This window comes from Hypanus sabinus, chromosome 1, assembly GCF_030144855.1.
Source record: "Hypanus sabinus isolate sHypSab1 chromosome 1, sHypSab1.hap1, whole genome shotgun sequence".
Taxonomy (NCBI): Eukaryota; Metazoa; Chordata; class Chondrichthyes; order Myliobatiformes; family Dasyatidae; genus Hypanus; species Hypanus sabinus.
In genome coordinates, this window is record NC_082706.1 from 108,730,115 (window position 1) to 108,748,008 (window position 17,894).

The 17,894-nt window shown below is 43.7% G+C and overlaps 1 protein-coding gene across 3 annotated transcripts in view; it reads left to right on the forward strand.

The window, feature by feature from the left end:
* LOC132396537 (parathyroid hormone/parathyroid hormone-related peptide receptor-like) overlaps nucleotides 1-13,124 on the forward strand; it is a 90,660-nt gene extending 77,536 nt beyond the window's left edge. For all 3 annotated transcript variants that reach the window (XM_059974149.1, XM_059974159.1, XM_059974169.1), the window contains exons 9-13: nucleotides 2,097-2,163; nucleotides 2,270-2,364; nucleotides 3,068-3,209; nucleotides 7,400-7,441; nucleotides 10,964-13,124. In XM_059974149.1, coding sequence (XP_059830132.1) covers nucleotides 2,097-2,163; nucleotides 2,270-2,364; nucleotides 3,068-3,209; nucleotides 7,400-7,441; nucleotides 10,964-11,308 — 691 coding nt within the window. In that variant the 3' untranslated portion in view covers nucleotides 11,309-13,124. The remainder of the gene's footprint in view (nucleotides 1-2,096; nucleotides 2,164-2,269; nucleotides 2,365-3,067; nucleotides 3,210-7,399; nucleotides 7,442-10,963) is intronic.
* Nucleotides 13,125-17,894: the final 4,770 nt, after the last annotated feature.

Genomic DNA, 17,894 nt, shown 5'->3' on the forward strand with positions numbered 1-17,894 from the left:
CAAAGAGGTGGTTATTGACTTAAGGAGAACTTGCACCACCTGCATCTCTCTTTATATCGAAGGCCTAATGCCCTTCCCTTGGACAACATCGGTGGCATGAAGACTTGCAGCTTGGGCAACTGCCGGTCTTCCATTAAAAAAACCTTGCCCAGGCTTGTGCCCTGGAAACTTTCCAAGGCACAAATCTATGGTCTGTTGAGACTAACGGAGGCCTACACACACAGCAGTGGAAACTCCGAGCATTTTCAAACTCCTAGGAGTGCACATCTTGCACAATCTCTCTTGGTCCCAGAACACGTCCCACACAATCAGGAAAGCTTGGAAAATGCCTGCACTTTTTGAGGAGGCTGAAGAGAGCGGAGCTATGTGCATCTATACTCTCTACAGATGTGCAGTAGAGAGCATCCTAACCTGCATCACTGCAGAGTACGGAAGCTACGCTGCGGCAGACAGGAAAACTCGAAAACTGCCCAACACATCACTGGCACCATCAGGTGCTAGAAAGGTGCTAGAAAAGGACCAGTAACCTCATGAAGAATCCCATTCAGCCCGTTCATGGACTTTGTTCCACTCTCACCAGGGAGGAGACTACACAGCATCCATGTCAGACTCAATAAACAGTTACTTTCCCCAAGGCAGATCAACACCTCCAGCCACTAACCCACTCCTCCACTTGCCCCACCACCACTAGTTTATCATTTTCTGTCAAAGTCAGTAGCAATTATTTTGCCCTCCTTTACGCTGGTGTACTGGAGATGACATTAAACAATCTTGAAACTAGGGCTCTCAAGTCTATCCCAGCACCCAAAGTGATCCTGACTGATCTTCAGAATCAGCATCAGGTTTAATCTCACTGACATGTATCGTGAAATGTGTTAACTTTGAGGCATCAGTACAATGTAATAGAGAAAAAGAATTGAATTACAGTATTAAATTAGTGTATTAAATAGCTAAACTAAATTAGTGCAAAAAATAGAAATAAAAAGGTAGTGAGTAGTGTTCATGGGTTCAATGTTCATTCAGTAATCGGATGGCATAGGGGTAGAAGCTGTTACTGAATTATTGAGTGTGTGTTTTCAGGCTTCTGTACCTCCTCCCTGATGGTAACAATGGGAAGTGGGCTTTTGAGGCATCACTTCTTGACAGTGTTCTGGACGTTATGGAGGCTAGTGCCTATGATGGAGCTGACTCAGTTTACAAATCTCTCCAGCTTACCTCAATCCTGTGCAGTAGAGCCCCCACCTCCCATATCAGATAGTGATGCAGCCAGTTAGAATGCTCTCCATGGTACATCTGTAGAAATTTCTGTGTATTTTGGGTGAAATACCAAATTACCTCAAACTCCTAATGAAATGTAGCCACTGTTGCACCTTCTTTGTAGCTACATTCATATGTCTGGCCCAGTTTTCGTCCTCAGCGATATTGACATCCGGAAACTTGAAAATGCTCACTCTTTTCACTTCTGATCCCTCTTCTGCACTGCCTCCAATGCTAGTACAATAAGTCCTCACTTAAATAGGGGGCGGAAACAGCACACAGGTGTGACCATACCAACACTCTGTACAATTGTAGGGTGTAGTGAAACTTAAAAAATGAGGGAACATATGAGCTCAACCACCAGTTGGAACAGCTAGAATAGTAGAATATTTTTTAAATGGTGCGAGACTAAAGCTTAGTCACTGAGTATATTTGGGATAGTGATTTTTTTAAATGAGTTTTTAAAGGCTTGGCATATAAAAGACAACGGGGGATTACATGTGGAATTTGCTGAAACTCTGTATAATTCACCTTCCTCCAAGCCAAATTCCAAAATTTATGAGATAAACTTCTGTTAACCATCCACTTTGATTATTTTGTACTTGTACAGTAGTGATAATTGCTTTGTATATCCGGACACATAGAGCGTAGAGAATTTATCGGATTTTAGAACACAGAAGCCATTCAGCAGAGTCAATCACAGATTGTGAAAACTGACGTATCAAATTTCTCACTGTTCTTGTTAAGCTAATGAAAATATATACAGGAATTATAGATAATTGTTTCTTATATAACTAATTGCATCTAATGATATTCTTCCTCTATTTTTACTCCTATAGTTGCTGGGATCTAAGTGCTGGAAACTTAAAATTGATTTTTCAATTACCTATTCTGGCTTCAATATTGGTGAGATATAATAAATCCTACCTTCCTCCCCTTAGGATCTAACTCCATTCTGCAAACTCCTGTGTCATCACATTTTTCTGGTTTCACATTTCTCCTCTTTTTTCAGGTGAATTTCATGCTTTTTATCAATATTATCAGACTTCTCGCCACCAAACTGAGAGAGTCCAATGTCGGAAGGTGTGACACCCGTCAACAGTACCGGTAAGCTCTAGGGCTTTGGTAAAGCAGGGCCTTCTGAAAAATGGTGTTTAATGTAGAAACAGAAATGGACAAGGAGGCCCTCATCGTTTTTTTTAAAATTAAAGCACCTTATGAGATCAATGTTCATTTATCTATTGCTACCATATTTGGCTTGACAATATTTGAAATATTAAAGAAACTTTACCTAACAACAAAAAGTTTGATGGGATATTAAAGAGGTAGTTTTATCCTAACATTTACTTTACAGTTTCTAGCACCACTTCTTGATAAAACCCCTACTTTGTAGTTCACAACCCATCGTCAATTCTAAAATCACTGATTACATTTGAACTTCAAACTTAGCACACAACTTATTTCTTATTTGAGTCTTCTGAAACCCTTCCATTTTCTTGTAGCTGAATAGACAGTCAAGGCCTCTATTCAGATGAAAGGAATCTCTTTTCACAAATGTTGCCTGACCTACTGTGTATTTCCAGCATTTTCCTTTTTTTTTGCCTCAGGCTTTTGTTTTGTGTGTTTTGTCTGGAGGGACACCTCCAGCAATGTTCAGCAAATTTAAGGTGGTTAACCTTTTTGCTTGTGGATTGGAAAATAACATGTCCAAGAATTGCTTCAGCCACTGATGGAAGCTGTGATTGTTGATGTAATCTGTAAAATATGAAATTAAATGGAAATACCTCATCTGAGCTATTTTTGTTTACAGGAAGCTGCTGAAGTCGACTCTGGTCCTGTCACCTCTCTTCGGAGTACACTACATTGTCTTCACGGCAATCCCTTACACTGAGGTGTCCGGCATTCTCTGGCAAATCCAGATGCATTACGAAATGTTCTTTAATTCCTCTCAGGTAATTATAGTCATAGAGTCGTCCAACATAGAAACAGGTCCTTTGGCCCAAAGTATCCATGCTGACCCTTTTGCCCAGTGACAATAATCCCATTTACCTGCATTAGTTCCCTGTCCTTCTATGCCTTGCCTTTTTAAATGCCTGTCTAAACAACTCTTTAAATGTAGTGATTTGATATGATTTCATCATCTCCTCTAGCAGCAAGTTCCTGATATTTTTTTTGCATAAAAAGCTTTCCCCTTTAAAAAATCCTTCCACTCATTTAAACCAATGCCCTGTTGCTTTTAACACCAGATTCAGGACAAAAAGGTTCTGCCTTTTCTGTGCTGCTTATGGTTTTTAAAAACTATTGATTCACTCTTTAGCCAACTTCACTCAGGGAATAAAAAAATAACCAATCCAATCTCTCTCCATAACAAAAATCTTCCGATCCAGGCAACATCCCAGTGAATCAGCTCTGCACTCTTGCCAGTACATTCTGATACTTCCTAAAGAGTAGTGATGAGAACTGCATGCAAAATTCTCATTGCATTTGGACCCATGTTTTGTACATTTGCCTATGATATTCCAGCTTTTATATTCCACGTGTCAAGTTGTGAAGGTGAGCATGCTTACATGTCATCTTCACCACTCTATCTCCTAGTGTCATCACTTCTACTCCAATTTGATTCCTATTGTCTTGCATTTTCTGGAATTAAATTCCATCTTCAATTCTCTGACCAACTGCCTTTTTGCTCTATATATCTCTGTACCATTTTACAAACATCTACCAAACGAAAGAAGTCCCAGCGCTGATCCCAAACATCACAACGTCACAGAATTCCAAACAGGAAAACCTCTTCCACTACCACTGTCTGTCTCCTGCTGGCTCTGTCGTCTTATGAATTCTCTTTTAAATAACTCCCATTTGTCAGCTGTCACATTACCCACTCCTATTTGTTCTCATTCTATTTTTGCCAACTCTTCTCTTAACACTGTTAAATTGGCCTCCTCATAGTAGAACTTATTAGCCTGAGGAGAATATTATCCCTTTGCATAACTGCCTTAATTGCGTTATGGTCTCTGTTCCAAAGTGTTTCCATGGCAACACTTCAACACCTGTCCAATTTCACTTCCAAAGATGAGGTCCAGAATTGCCCTGCCTGGAGATCTTCCTTTGGTCCAGGTTGCTACTGGATGTTGCATCCTAGCTGTCTATGTGATACGCAGAGCAGTACAACATGGAGAGCAAGCTGTTGCCTATACAGCATATTTTGCCCTCTCCATACAGCTGATGACCCTAAAGGAATGGCAGACACCAATGCAGCGTGGCATCAGCGGCACTGCAGGAGTTGCCAGTCAGTGTTGAACTCAACGTGGGCCTGCCTTCGGGACTGCAGCTCCGGATTTTTTCCTCGGGATTTACTCCCGAATCCTTTGCCATGAATGGGTGCAGCCGCAAGCAGTGGAGGTTTGAGATCAGAGATTTCCTTCTCCTAGATGAACTGCCAATCACAGCTGACGAGGCCCAAGTTTAAGGCACCAGCAACCTGCCTTTGCACCTTCTCCCGTCAGCAGAAATGGTTCCTCTGGGCTTACTAGCTAAGCCACACATGAAGGCCAGGAGCTGAATAGATAGTGTGAGTTTATCCTCACTAACCACCCCAGCCCTGCCTATAGTAGGCCCGACTGGAAATAGTCTTAAAAATCTCCCTTTGACTCGTTTGACCCTTCTATGCACCTAATTCTGACTGAAATTTGTATAAGAACATCAAGTCAGATTATTGTTGCAAGTGGTTCTTGGATGTAAGCTGTTAGATTGATTTAAAATTTGATAGCTTTAAAAAAGCCGATCAAGTCTATTGTTCATGCCACTTCTAACCTATAGCTCATTTAAGTACACTCATCACTGCCTTTTGATCGGCCAAGCAGAAGATTTTACTTCTGTTTACTCAGAGTAATTAAAAATTTACATAAAATCTGTCTTTCAATGAAACCCAGATTCACAGAATAAAATATACAGGTTTCTCCCACTATCTGAAGGAAGAGCATTCCTATGAAACTGTTCGTAAGCCAGAATGTCGTAAAGTGAATAAGCAATTACCATTTATCTATATGGAAAAAATTTGACAGCATTCACAGTCCCAAAAAATAACCTACAAAATCATGCCAAAAAATACATAAAACCTAAAATAACAGTAACATATAATAAAAGCAGGAATGGTATGATAAATACACAGCCTATATAAAGTAGAAAAACTTCTCTGAAATCATTGCAGCACTGTCTAGCGTAGCGAAAATCTCAACGTTGCACTCCAGTAACCTTTACGCTATGAAGCTGCCAAATCATACCAAATAACACAGAAAAATACACAGCATATATAAAGTAGAAATAATGTATGCACAGTGTAGTTTCACTTACCGGAATCGGGAAGACGGTGAGCACACTGATGATGGTGTGTTAGGCTGAGTCGTCGGAGGTTGGGGTGCTCGGCAATTTTTTCCAATAAATTGCAGTTTCGTCACAGTTAAACACTGAGATGAATAACCACCTTCTGTATCTATTTTGTTCAGTTCTGTTGGGAACTTTTTGACTGCTTCAGTATCAGCTGAAGCACCCTCTCCAGTAAACATTAAACTATGAAGCTGCCGAAAAGTTCCCAGCAGATTAAAAGAGACTACTTTGCTAGGAGCAGAAACAACAATAACATCTGCAGCTTTCAAGATTCAAGTAGTGCGAATGGTGGACGTAGGCAAGTTCAATGCGCGGACAATGTCCTTACTTCATTGACCACGATCGAAACGCTTAATTACGTCCAGTTTTACACTAAGCGTAACACCCTTACGAGTTCTCTTAGGCTTTTCCGATACCTTGGGACACATCTTGCTGATGGATGCACAAAATAAATCGAGATAAAGCACAGATGCTCACAGACACGTGTTTGAGCTATGGTGGCTTGATGCTGAATGCAGATCCGGGGGAGGAGATTGGCTGCTCAGGGCGCGCGCTGCCTTTTTTCGTAAAAGTGAAGACTCTTTGGTTAGTGAAAACAGGCAACTAATGTAGGTCTTTCGTAAAAGCGAGGTTTCGTAAAGCGAACGTTCAGAAAATGGGGGCCACTTGTAGTTGGACTGAATCAATTTTTTCCCCCAATGTTGTCAGTTATTGCAATCAATTGGGAGTTTTTAAGATTCTCAAAATTATGCTGGGAATGGCTTTTATATTTTTCCTATATGGAATACAATCTTCATTCTAGATGGATACAAGATTGAATGTGAAAGGCATAATGAACTAGACATAATTTGGTATGTCATATGCTGAATAACTTAAACAAGTAATTTATTCTTTTCAAATACTGAATGGCCATTGTACTTCTCACTGATGACTCTGCCACAGGTAGAATACACCTCAGAATGGCAAGGTATCAATTATCTCCGTGTCAGCAGTCATTCATATATGTTACTCTGAGAGAATTGTTCTTGTGCTTCAAAGTTCAAACACTAAAAAATAAAAATGTAGAAGCTAAAATTATTCATGGAAGTATTCAGTTATTCAGCATTTGGAGAGATATAAGTAGAGTTATTCTTTGAGTTTGATGGCCTTTCATCAGTAATGGAAGTTTAAAAAAAATAGCAGACCTTAATTATAGAGCCATAGAGTCATTGAAAAGTACAGCACTGAATGCTGAATGACCGAACCTTCTTGACCTACCTTCATGTACAGAGAGAACAATAAGTAGTAGTAGGATAAAAGAAGGGTTAGGTTAAATTAGACAATGAATAGGGAAACAAACTTGTGACATGGAAAGAGACAAAATATGCATTAAAATGAGGTTTAAATGGAGATTGCAGAAAAATGACTGATAATTGATTTCCAGAGAGCAGAAGATAGGAACTGAAATTGTTGGACACACTTGAAAGAATGTAAAATGTCTAATCTAAAGATATATGTCTGTCCACAACTTTGAGATTTGTTAGAATAACAAAGGATATAACAAAGGTTAACAAAGGTTATAAGGATAGTGAGCTCAGAACTGGGGTTTGGCTGAGAATCAAACTACAATCTACTGTAAGCTCGTAACTCGCCTTACAGACTGAGCAGAGGTGTTTCAGGGTGATCACTTCAATTTGCATTTAGTCTCCCAAATGTGGAGTAGATTACGTTGTGAGTAGCAAATGAGGCTTTAAATATTATCCTCTTAACTTTACAGGGTTGCTTTGTGGCTGTTATCTACTGCTTTTGCAATGGAGAGGTAAGCACTTGTATTCCATTGTGTAAGTGTATTGAATTTAGTGAGTGAGCGAAGTTTCAGATGTAATGGCTGACTGGCCGACTGAGTAGTTATAGCATGCTGAGAGCTTATCTAGTTCTACCCTGCAGAGTACTATTTTTTTAATAGGGGCTCTGATTCTTGAGTCCTAACATTCACTGCTGTGCCTTGTGTAAATTTAAAAAAGGCATTTGTTCTGGGAACCCCTGCAGCAGGGGCATGGTGGACTCGGTGCGGAATGAACAACAAAGCCAATGTGCAGATGTTGCCAGTGAGGGCTGGTGATGCCTGGGCTGGGTCAAGTGGTGCTGTCACTCAGTGTGGGGCTCGAGGCTGCACTGGGGCTGGCCTAGTGTCCCCTGGACAGGGGATTAGTGTAGTGGTCACTGGCCGTTGAGCTTGTTACTGCAGATAAATCACTAGGCTGGGAGCCAAGCAAAGGGGCAGGGAGGCAACAGTCTCCACCACATTGAACGGGAGGTGATGGGAGAGACCACATAAGCTCAGTGGTTGATGATCTTCCATCAGAGCTAGAAGGACATAGAATATATCACAGTACAGGCTCATTGGCCCACAATGTTGACCCGACCTTTTAACCTACTCCAAGCTCAGCCTAACCCTTCCCTCCCACGTAGCCCTCTATCTTTCTGTCATCCATTTGCCTATGGCAGTCCTCTAAATGCCCTAAATGTATTTGCTTCAACTGACACCTCGCAGTGCATTCCACACACTTAACACTTTGTAAAAAATATGCTTACCTTTGACACAAACAAGAGAATATCTGCAGATGCTCAAAATCTGAGCAACACACACAAAATGCTGGCGGAAGTTTCGTAAAATTATGTGCTGGATGCAGAAGCTGGGAGGGAGGTAGGTGAGGACACGAGGAACCCTATCCGTGGTAGGGTAGCGGGAGGATGGGGTAAGAGCAGACATGCCCAGCCCTTAAGTTCACTTGGTCCATTTCCAATGCCTCCCTTCGCTTTCTCAATCTCACTGACTCCATCTTTGGAGACAGCTTATCCGCCGATGTCTATTACAAACCCACAGATTCTCTCAGCTACCTGGACTACACCTCATCCCACCTTACTACTTGTAAAAATGCCATCCCCTTTTCTGAATACTTCTGTCTCTGCCACATTTGCTCTCAGGATGAGGCTTTGCATTCTATAATGAAGGAGGTGTCCTCCTTTTTCAAAGAAAGGGGCTTCCCTTCCTCCAGCATCAACGCTGCCCTCAACCGCATCTCTTCTCACCCATTGTGCCACCACCGTACCAGGGATAAGGTTCCTCTTGCCCTCACCTACCATCCCACCAGCCTCTGTGTCCTGCACATAAGTCTCCGAAACTTCCAATGCCTCCAGCGGGATACCACCACCAAGCACATCTTCCCCCCTCCCACTTTCTGCTTTCCGCAGGGATCACTCCCTTGTCCATTCGTCCCTCCCCACTGATCTCCCTCCTGGCTCTTATCCTTGCAAGTGGAACCTGCCCCTACACCTCCTCCCTCATTATCATCCAGGGCCCTAAACAGTCCTTCCAGGTGAGACGACACTTCAGCTGTGAGTCTGTTGGGGTCATTTACTGTGCTCGGTGATCCCAGTGTGGCCTGCTGTACATTGGTGAGACCTGACATAGATCGGAAGACTGCTTCACCGAGCACCTTTGCTCCACCCGTCAAAACAAGAGGGATCTCCCAGTGGCCACCTATTTTAATTCCACTTCCTATTCCCATTCCAACATGTCCTTCTATGGCCTCCACCACGGTCATGATGAGGCCACACTTAGGTTGGAGGAACAACACCTTGTATTCCGTTTGGGTAGCTTCCAACCTGATGACATGAATATCGATTTCTCAAACTTCAAGTAATGTGGTACTGCTCCCCAGCCACCACCCCAAACCTTGTCAATTCCCCATCCCCTTTTCCCTCTCTCACCTTATCTCCTTGCCTGCCCATCACCTCCCTCTGGTGCTCGTTTCTCCCCCCTTTATCTTTCTTCCATGGCCTTCTGTCACTTTCATCAATCAACTTCCCAGCTCTTTGCTTCATCCCTCCTTCTCCAGATTTCACCTATAGCCTGGTGTTTCTCTCTCCCCTCCCCCCACCTTTTAAGTCCACTCCTCAGCTTCTTTCCTCTAGTCCTGCCGAAGGGTTTTGGCCTGAAACATCAACAGTACTTTTTCAATAGATGCTGCGTGGCATGCAGAGTTCCTCCGGCATTTTGTGTGTGTTCCTCACTTACCTTAGACATCCGCTCTATACTTTCCTCCGCTTACCTTAAAATTATGCCCTCTTGTATTAACCATTGCTGCCCTAGGAAAAAGGTGTAGGCTGTCCACTTCCTGCCTCTTAAAATCTGTCAAGTCACCTCTCATCCTCCTCTCCAAAGAGAAATGAAAACCTTTACCAGGATTTTAATTATGTGCAGAGAGTATAAAAGTCAGTAGGAGGAGGGTAAAACACAGGATAGGAGAGGTTAAATGGAGGAGAAGGGATGGAGCAGCTGATGTCAGTCCCCATCAATGATCTATTATCCATAGCACACGAGCTCAGCCCGATCAATGTGGACAGCCATTGGACATTGCCTCAGTGACACACACATCAAGCCAATTGACAACAAGGTGACTTGTTATCGTCGGGGGAGCAGCAACAAAGGGCTGAGCCAGGTTATAGATGCACCAGCAGGGATGTTAGAGGTTCTGGCCAGCTTTCCAGTATAGCAGACTGTCAGTAAAGCGAGTCTACAAATGTAATGTGATAACTACCCCCTCTAATGTAGATAACATTAGCTCTCTCAGTCAGAGGGATACATGCTGACTGCTACATAAGCTGAATCTTGCCCCTGGGTTGTTTCTGAGCACAGGAGTGTAAAACTGTGACATTAGATTTACTGCAAATATGATGGGCAGGAGTTTCCTTTAATGCTTCTTTGAAATTCCTGAGCTTATAAATTGCGTGGCATCTATTTATTTTACAGTCAAAGGAATGAGTATAAAGGCCAAGGTGCATGTGCACTCTGTGCACTTGGCACACGGAGCACCATGATGCTTGGAACATCTCTCCGTGCTCAGTGTTTGCCTAAAATTTGTGTTGTATTAGCTTGTAATTTGTACTATCCACGTCCTGCAATACCATGTCAGCAGGATGCAGCCTTAAGCCCCACATTTCATTTGCGAATCAATGCGTGTAGCTTAATGAAAGTTTCAAGCTACCTTTGTGTCATCTAATAAGATTCCAAGCTGCCCTTTAATTTGGGAAAGCCAAAAGTGTAAGGATTAAGCTTTGCTGCGAGGGGTTGTCACAGGAAGTTAAGCGTTTATGCACTCTTATTGAGAGGTCAGCTGATCTTGTGGCTAATGGGCTATTTCTGGCTGTTTGATGAGAATAATTGGGGAAAAGGAAATGGCAGATCTGCGGCTGGTAATTTTGCTTTGTGCCGAGTGAGGTTTGGAACGCTGTTTTTTTTGCCTTTTTAATTGTGTATCTTTCTATTTTGCTTCAGGTCCAGAGTGAGATCAAAAAAGCATGGGCCCGTTGGATTTTGGCACTTGACTTCAAACGCAAAGCTCGGAGTGGAAGCACTGCCTACAGCTATGGGCCAATGGTGTCACACACGAACAACAGCATCAGTGCCAACATAACCACCCGGGCACCACAAACTCTCCACCTCAATAGCCGAGTGGGTGGCGGGTTACTCGATGGGCATTGGAACCTGCCGGGCTACGTGAAGAGCAGCTCCGTGTCAGAGAACTCACACCCCTCCTCCCTTCCCGAGCAGTTTGGCAAGTCTCCAGCATCCAACAAGCCTTCACTGGTTGTTGAGGAAGAGAGGGAAACTGTAATGTAATTGATAGACACACTTAAGAAACTTCATTTCCAACTGCACACCACAAACGTGAGACACTGGCATTGGACTGTATCATTTCTGCCACACTGGAACAGCAGGCTCCTGAAAATAGAAAAGGGAAAATAATTGTGAAGAGAGAGTTAGGAAGATATGACATGTCTGGCTTCATCATGCTTTCCTGCCATCTACTAAAGGTTGTCTGGACATTTGAGTAATTATTTAGAGCTTTGTTAAGCACTGTTTCACAACATTGTCACAGGTGCCAGTGTTCAGTGGCTCGATTCAAAACAACTTGGATGACAATCATTGCTTCACCCAGCCTGAATCTAGCAGAGGAACTCCTTGATTCCAGTACTTCACAGCTCACTCAGCCAAACTAGTTGACCATATTAAGCTGCACGTAATCTTATCAAATTCACAGGAGAGAGTGAGTTATCAAATCCCATTTAGACAATAAAAAGAGAAAATGCTGGAGATACTCAGCTGGTCTTTGGGCTCCTTATTTTAGAAACAATTTAATGACACTTGAGAGGGTTCAGAGAAGATTCACAAGAATGATTCCAAGACTGAAAGGGTTACTGTATGAGGAACGTCTGGGAGCTCTTGCGCTGTATTCACTGGAGTTCAGGTGCATGAGGGGGGATCTTATAGGAACATTCTGAATGTTAAAAGGCCTGAACAGTTTAGATTTGGCAAAGTTATTTCCCATGGTAGGGGAGTCCAGGACAAGAGGGCACGACTTCAGGATTAAAGGATGTCCTTTTAGAACAGAGATGCAGAGAAATTACTTTAGTCAGAGGGTGGTAAATCTGTGGAATTTGTTGCCATGAGTGGCTGTGGAGGCCAAGTCATTGGGTGTATTTAAGGTAGAGATAGAAAGGTTCTTAATTAGTCAGACTTCAAAGGGTATGGGGAGAAGGCAGGGGAGTGGGGATGACTGGAAGAATTGGATCAGCCCATGATTGAATGGTGGAGCAGACTTGATGGGCCGAATGGCCTACTTCTGCTCCTATGTCTTATGGTGTTATAAGTCAGGCAACATCTGTGAAGAGTGGAACATGGTTAACATTTTGGGGTGACGGAAGTCAGATTCCGAATGAATGACAAAGTTGTGGACATCTGGAGGGATTAGATAACTACCAGAGTGAAGGGTCTGGGAGATGGCCAGAACAAAGTTATGCACTAACTGGAGTTTAAAATGTGCCCCTTCCTATTGTTATAGAGTTGTTATGGCGATGTACCACTTCACATAGTGATGCAGAGCCCCACTGAGGTGTGACACCATCCTGGACATCTTGCACTGATATTAGACCTTTTCATTTTAGGTGTTTAACAAAACGAAGATCAGAAATGATGTGTAGCAAGTAGATTCAGTAATCAACGTCAGGACAGGTCCTCAGTGAAAGAATCATTAGAATTCAGACTGAGCTGAGGTCAATTACTACCTGAAGGACCGCAGATCAATGTCCCTGCAAGATTCAGTTATATCCAATGTGTTGAGTTGGATCGTAGTCACTCCAGTAAAATACAACCTCAATTTAAACCACGATCTTCTTCACAAAGTAGGTTTTGATATATATGCATGTATTAGGTTCAACTGACTTTGTGTCCACCTGCTGTCCAGTGAAACTAATTGAAGTGCATTCTAAACGTGCCTGGTTGTTGTTGCTGATTGAGTTTGTGATGTCAATGTTGTCTGGTTGATAATTGTGAGAAAAAGGAGTAAATTATTATTTATTGTTAATATTTTTAAAATTCAAAAGACTGCATCTTTAGTGAATGTGAAAAGAAAATAAACGTGCTGTCTCTACCATGACTGACAAGTAGCAGTGAATTGTACTCTGTTTGGATATTGATTTTAAAATAATATAGTGTGGAGAATGAGATGACAATCTGGGGGTTAGCTAATTTACCTGTAAAGGTTATTTGGATAGAATCCTCAATTACTCTTCATATGAGTAAACAGCATCTGTTGATGATAATGGGGAAGTCATGAATTTAAATCCTCACAAAACAAGTAGGGTATGATGTTAAATACATTCATTAATTCTGAAGCAACAGCAAAGCAAACTGTTTTGGTTTACTATGTCCTTCAGTAAGTAATAACATGCCATCTCACCCCGACTTGGTCTTCACCAGGACCAGTCCTGTTCTTTCTTGTTTGTCTATGCTTTATGAAGTGGCCTAGCAAATTATAAAGTGCCACATAAAAAAGCATTATTACAGATCAGGATTAACATATCTACCCTGCATGGATGCCATAAATATGAATACTAATATAAATTTATAGCAGCTCTGGTGTGGAACCATACACAATAACAAATCAAATCATTGAACATGGAACAAAACAGCACAGGAACAGGCCTTTTGTCCCATAATGTCTGCTCTGACCATGATGTGAATTTAAACTCATTACATCTGTCTGCACACGGTCTATATCTTCCATCCCTTGAATAAGGGTGAAGCAAAGTGGTTATGAGGAGAAGGCAGTAGAATGGGGATAATAAATAATCAGCCATGATGGAATGGCAGAGCAGACTCGATGGTCTGAATGGCCTAATTGTGCTATGGTATTATAGTCTTATGAAAAGGGAACTGGTTCACGTTTACTTTCATTCTGTATTTCGGAGCATCTTTTGTTTCAATGATATCTATGTCCCTCTTGCCAGATTACAGGTTTGTTCAGGATGGGATTGAAGTTCTCCTGTTGCCTTTGAAGTTGCATCTGCTCAGACAAATAGAGAATATTTCAATTCCGTATGTCACCACATACTGCTCTGACAATCACTTTCTTGTAGGCATTTATAATAGAACAAAGAAATAAAATGCAATCAATGAAAAATTACACACAAAGTATGACAACCAATGTGCAAAAGAAGACAAACTGAGCAAATGCAAAAAAAAATTAACAAACACACAAATAAATAAATTAACAATATTGAGAATAGGAGTTGTAGAGTCCTTGAAAGTGAGTTTATAGATTGTGGAATCAGTTCAATGTTGAGGTTCATGATGTTATCCACAGTGGTTCAAGAGTCTGATTGTTGAAGGATAATAACTGTCCCTGAAGCTGGTGGTGTGGGACCTAAGGCTCCTGTACCTCCTTGCTGATGACAGCAGCGAGAAGAGAGAATGGCCTGCAAACAGGTGGCTTTGCACATGAAAACTCAGGTTTTTAACAATCTGAATTAAAATTTAATTGTTAACACCACCAAAGAGATGGCCAAAATCACTTTGGCCAAAATCATTAAATGAACCCTTGCTGTTACTCGCACAGCATGCAATTGATTCTGATGGAAGTTGCCCAGTTCCTTTCAGAACAGGCTGGTCTAAGCCACTCAGTATACCAGACCACTAATTACAGTTAATCAGTGTTATTAATGCCTGTGTGTGAATTGAAAGCAAAGTACTGAGCCCTCCTCATAAACTCAGGAAAACACCATCCACTACTAATTTTTTTGGAGTCTGTTTGGCTCTTAGATCCCCTCTTTATGGTTCATTGGGCAAGACCAGATCTCTGTCCTCATCTCTGTAGTAAAAGCAGATAGGAAATACTCTGTGGAAATGGAAAACAATTAATGTTTCAGAACCGAGCCCTTTGCCACTATTGTGAAAGAGCGAATCAGAATCAGGATGCATTATGACTGACATACTGGACAAGCAATACCATCAGGCAGGTGTCTGATTGGTCCGAGGACAATTACCCTAAACGCACAGCCAAGGTCATAAAGAACTATCTCCAGCTAAAAGAACACTCCACAGAGCCATGATCTCAACATCATAGAGTCATGGATTTGTAGAAAACTACAGCATACAAACAGGCCCTTCAGCCCATCTAGTCCATACCAAACCATTTAAACTGGCTAGTCCCATCGACCTGCACCCAGATCATAGGCCTCCTTACCCCTACCATCTAAGCTTTTCTTAAACATTGAAATTGAAATTGCATCCACCAATTGAGCTGGCAGCTTGTTCCACACTGTCACTACCCTCTAAGTGAAGAAGTTCTCCCTCAGTTCCCATTAAACATATCACCTTTCATACTGAACGCAAGACCTCTAGTTGTAGTTTCACTCAACTTCAGTGGAAAAGGCCTGCTAGCATTTACCTTAATTATACTCCTCTTAACTTTGTATCCTCAAACAAATTCAATCTTGCCTCATAAATCAGGTTCTCCAGTCTTGGCTACATCCTTATAAATTTTCTCTGTACTCTTTCAAGTAGGTTGGTGACCAAAATTGCACCACAATATTCCAAATTGGGTCTCACCAATGTCTTATACAACTTAGCATAACATCCCAATTCCTGTACTCAATGAAAATACTCAATAAACAAGAGAAAATCTGCAGATGCTGGAAATCCAAGTAACACACACAAAATGCTGGAGGAACTCAGCAGGCCAGGCAGCATCTATGAAAGGGAGTACAGTTGACGTTTCGGGCTGAAACCCTTTGGAAGGATTCTCAGTCAGATGGACACAGTCAACTGTACTCTATTCCATAGATGCTGCCTGACCTGCTGAGTTCCTCCACCATTTTGTGTGCGTTCCTGTACTCAGTAATTTGATCTATGAAGGCCAAGATGCCAAAAGCTTTCTTAATGACCCTATCTACCTATCATTGAGGCTGTTTCAGATTACCTGGAGGAACAGATGAAAGCAAGAAAGCCAAAATCTGCAAAAGAACTGTGGCAAGTTCTCCAAAATGCTTGGAACAACCTACCCGTGGATTTTCTTATAAAACTGCAGAACAGTGTATCTACGATAATGATGCAGTTTTAAAGACAAAGGGTGGTAATGTGGCGACCCATTTCCTGGCACATCCGAACCTGCTCACAATTAGATAGCCTACGGGGGTTTGCGAGCACAGAGCTTTGGAGCCTCTGCGCCACGGGGGGTAGGTTGAGGGAGGCTTAAAAGTGAGGCTGAGGATTTCGAATGAAGTTTTTTCCTTCGACTGCAGTTACCGACTCTGTGTCGTAATTTTAGCGCTGTGTGTAGCACACCGCTACAATTGGTGACCCCGACGGTCCAAACGATTTTTGGACCAGAAATGACCGACGCCGCCTCTGTTCATGCGGTTTCGTTGAAACTGCTGGGTTTCTGGACACAGCGACCGAACCTATGGTTCAAGCAAGCCGAAGCCCAATTCCACGTTCGCCAGATCACCTCAGAAGACACCCGCTACTACTACGTGGTGAGCTCCCTCAACCAGGACACAGCGGCCCAGGTCGCGGAGTTTGTACAGTCGCCCCCGGCAGACGGCAAGTACGCGGAATTCAAAGCCCTGCTCCTCAGGACTTTCAGACTCTCACGGCGCGAGCGGGCTGCCTGTTACTGCACCTGGATGGCTTGGGCGACAGACCTCCTTCGGCTTTAATGAATGAGATGTTGTCTCTGGCCGACGGACACACACCCTGCCTCATGTTTGAGCAGGCATTCCTGGAGCAGCTGCCTGAGGACATACGCCTGCTGCTGTCCGACGCGGATTTCAGTGACCCTCGGAAGGTGGCAGCCCGGGCGGACTTGCTGTGGAACGCCAAAAAGGTCCATCGCACAGATCACTCAGCCCCGCTCCCAACAGCAAACCAGTCCAGGCCCAGCTGCAGAGCCCGCGAACCCCCGGCCCAATGAACACTGGTGCTTCTACCACCAGTGGTGGGGCGCAGAAGCCCGCCGTTGTCGCCCGCCCTGCAAGTTCCCGGGAAATGCCAGGGCCAGCCACCGCTGATGGCTACGGCGGCTGGCCATCGGGATAGCCTCCTGTATGTGTGGGATAGAAGGTCGGGACGCCGGTTTTTGGTCGTTACTGGTGCCGAGATCAGCGTTTTACCTCCGACGAGTTACGACACCCGCAGCAGGGCACCGGGTCCCCCCCTGAGGGCCGTGAACGGCAGCACAGTAAGGACCTATGGCACCCGTCAGGTGCAGCTACAGTTCGGCTCCAGCCAGTTCATGTGGGACTTTACACTGGCCGCCGTAGCCCAACCGCTTCTGGGTGCAGATTTTTTGCGGGCTCACAGCCTACTGGTCGACCTGCCCAGGAAGAGACTGGTACACGCCGAGACCTTTCAGACGTTCTCCCTGGGTGCAGCCCAGTTGCCGGCCCCTCACCTCGGCTCCATCACGTTGTCCGGCAACAACTTCACCAGGGTCCTGGCGGATTTCCCATCAGTTCTGGCACCGCAGTTCACAGCGGCCATGCCCCGACACAGCGTACAGCACCACATCCCAACTCAGGGACCACCCCTCCACGCCCGCGCTCGGCGGCTTCCCCCGGACAAGCTCCGACTGGTGAAGGAGGAGTTCCAGAGGATGGAGGAATTGGGGATCATCCGGCGGTCCGACAGCCCATGGGCCTCCCCCCTGCACATGGTGCCCAAAGCGACGGGAGGCTGGAGACCGTGCGGCGACTACTGCAGGCTGAATGAGGCTACCACACCGGACCACTACCCTGTGCCGCACATTCAGGACTTTGCAGCAAACCTGCACGGCGCACGGATCTTCTCCAAGGTAGACCTCGTCCGAGGGTACCATCAAATCCCAATGCATCCTGACGACGTCCCCAAAACGGCTGTCATCACCCCA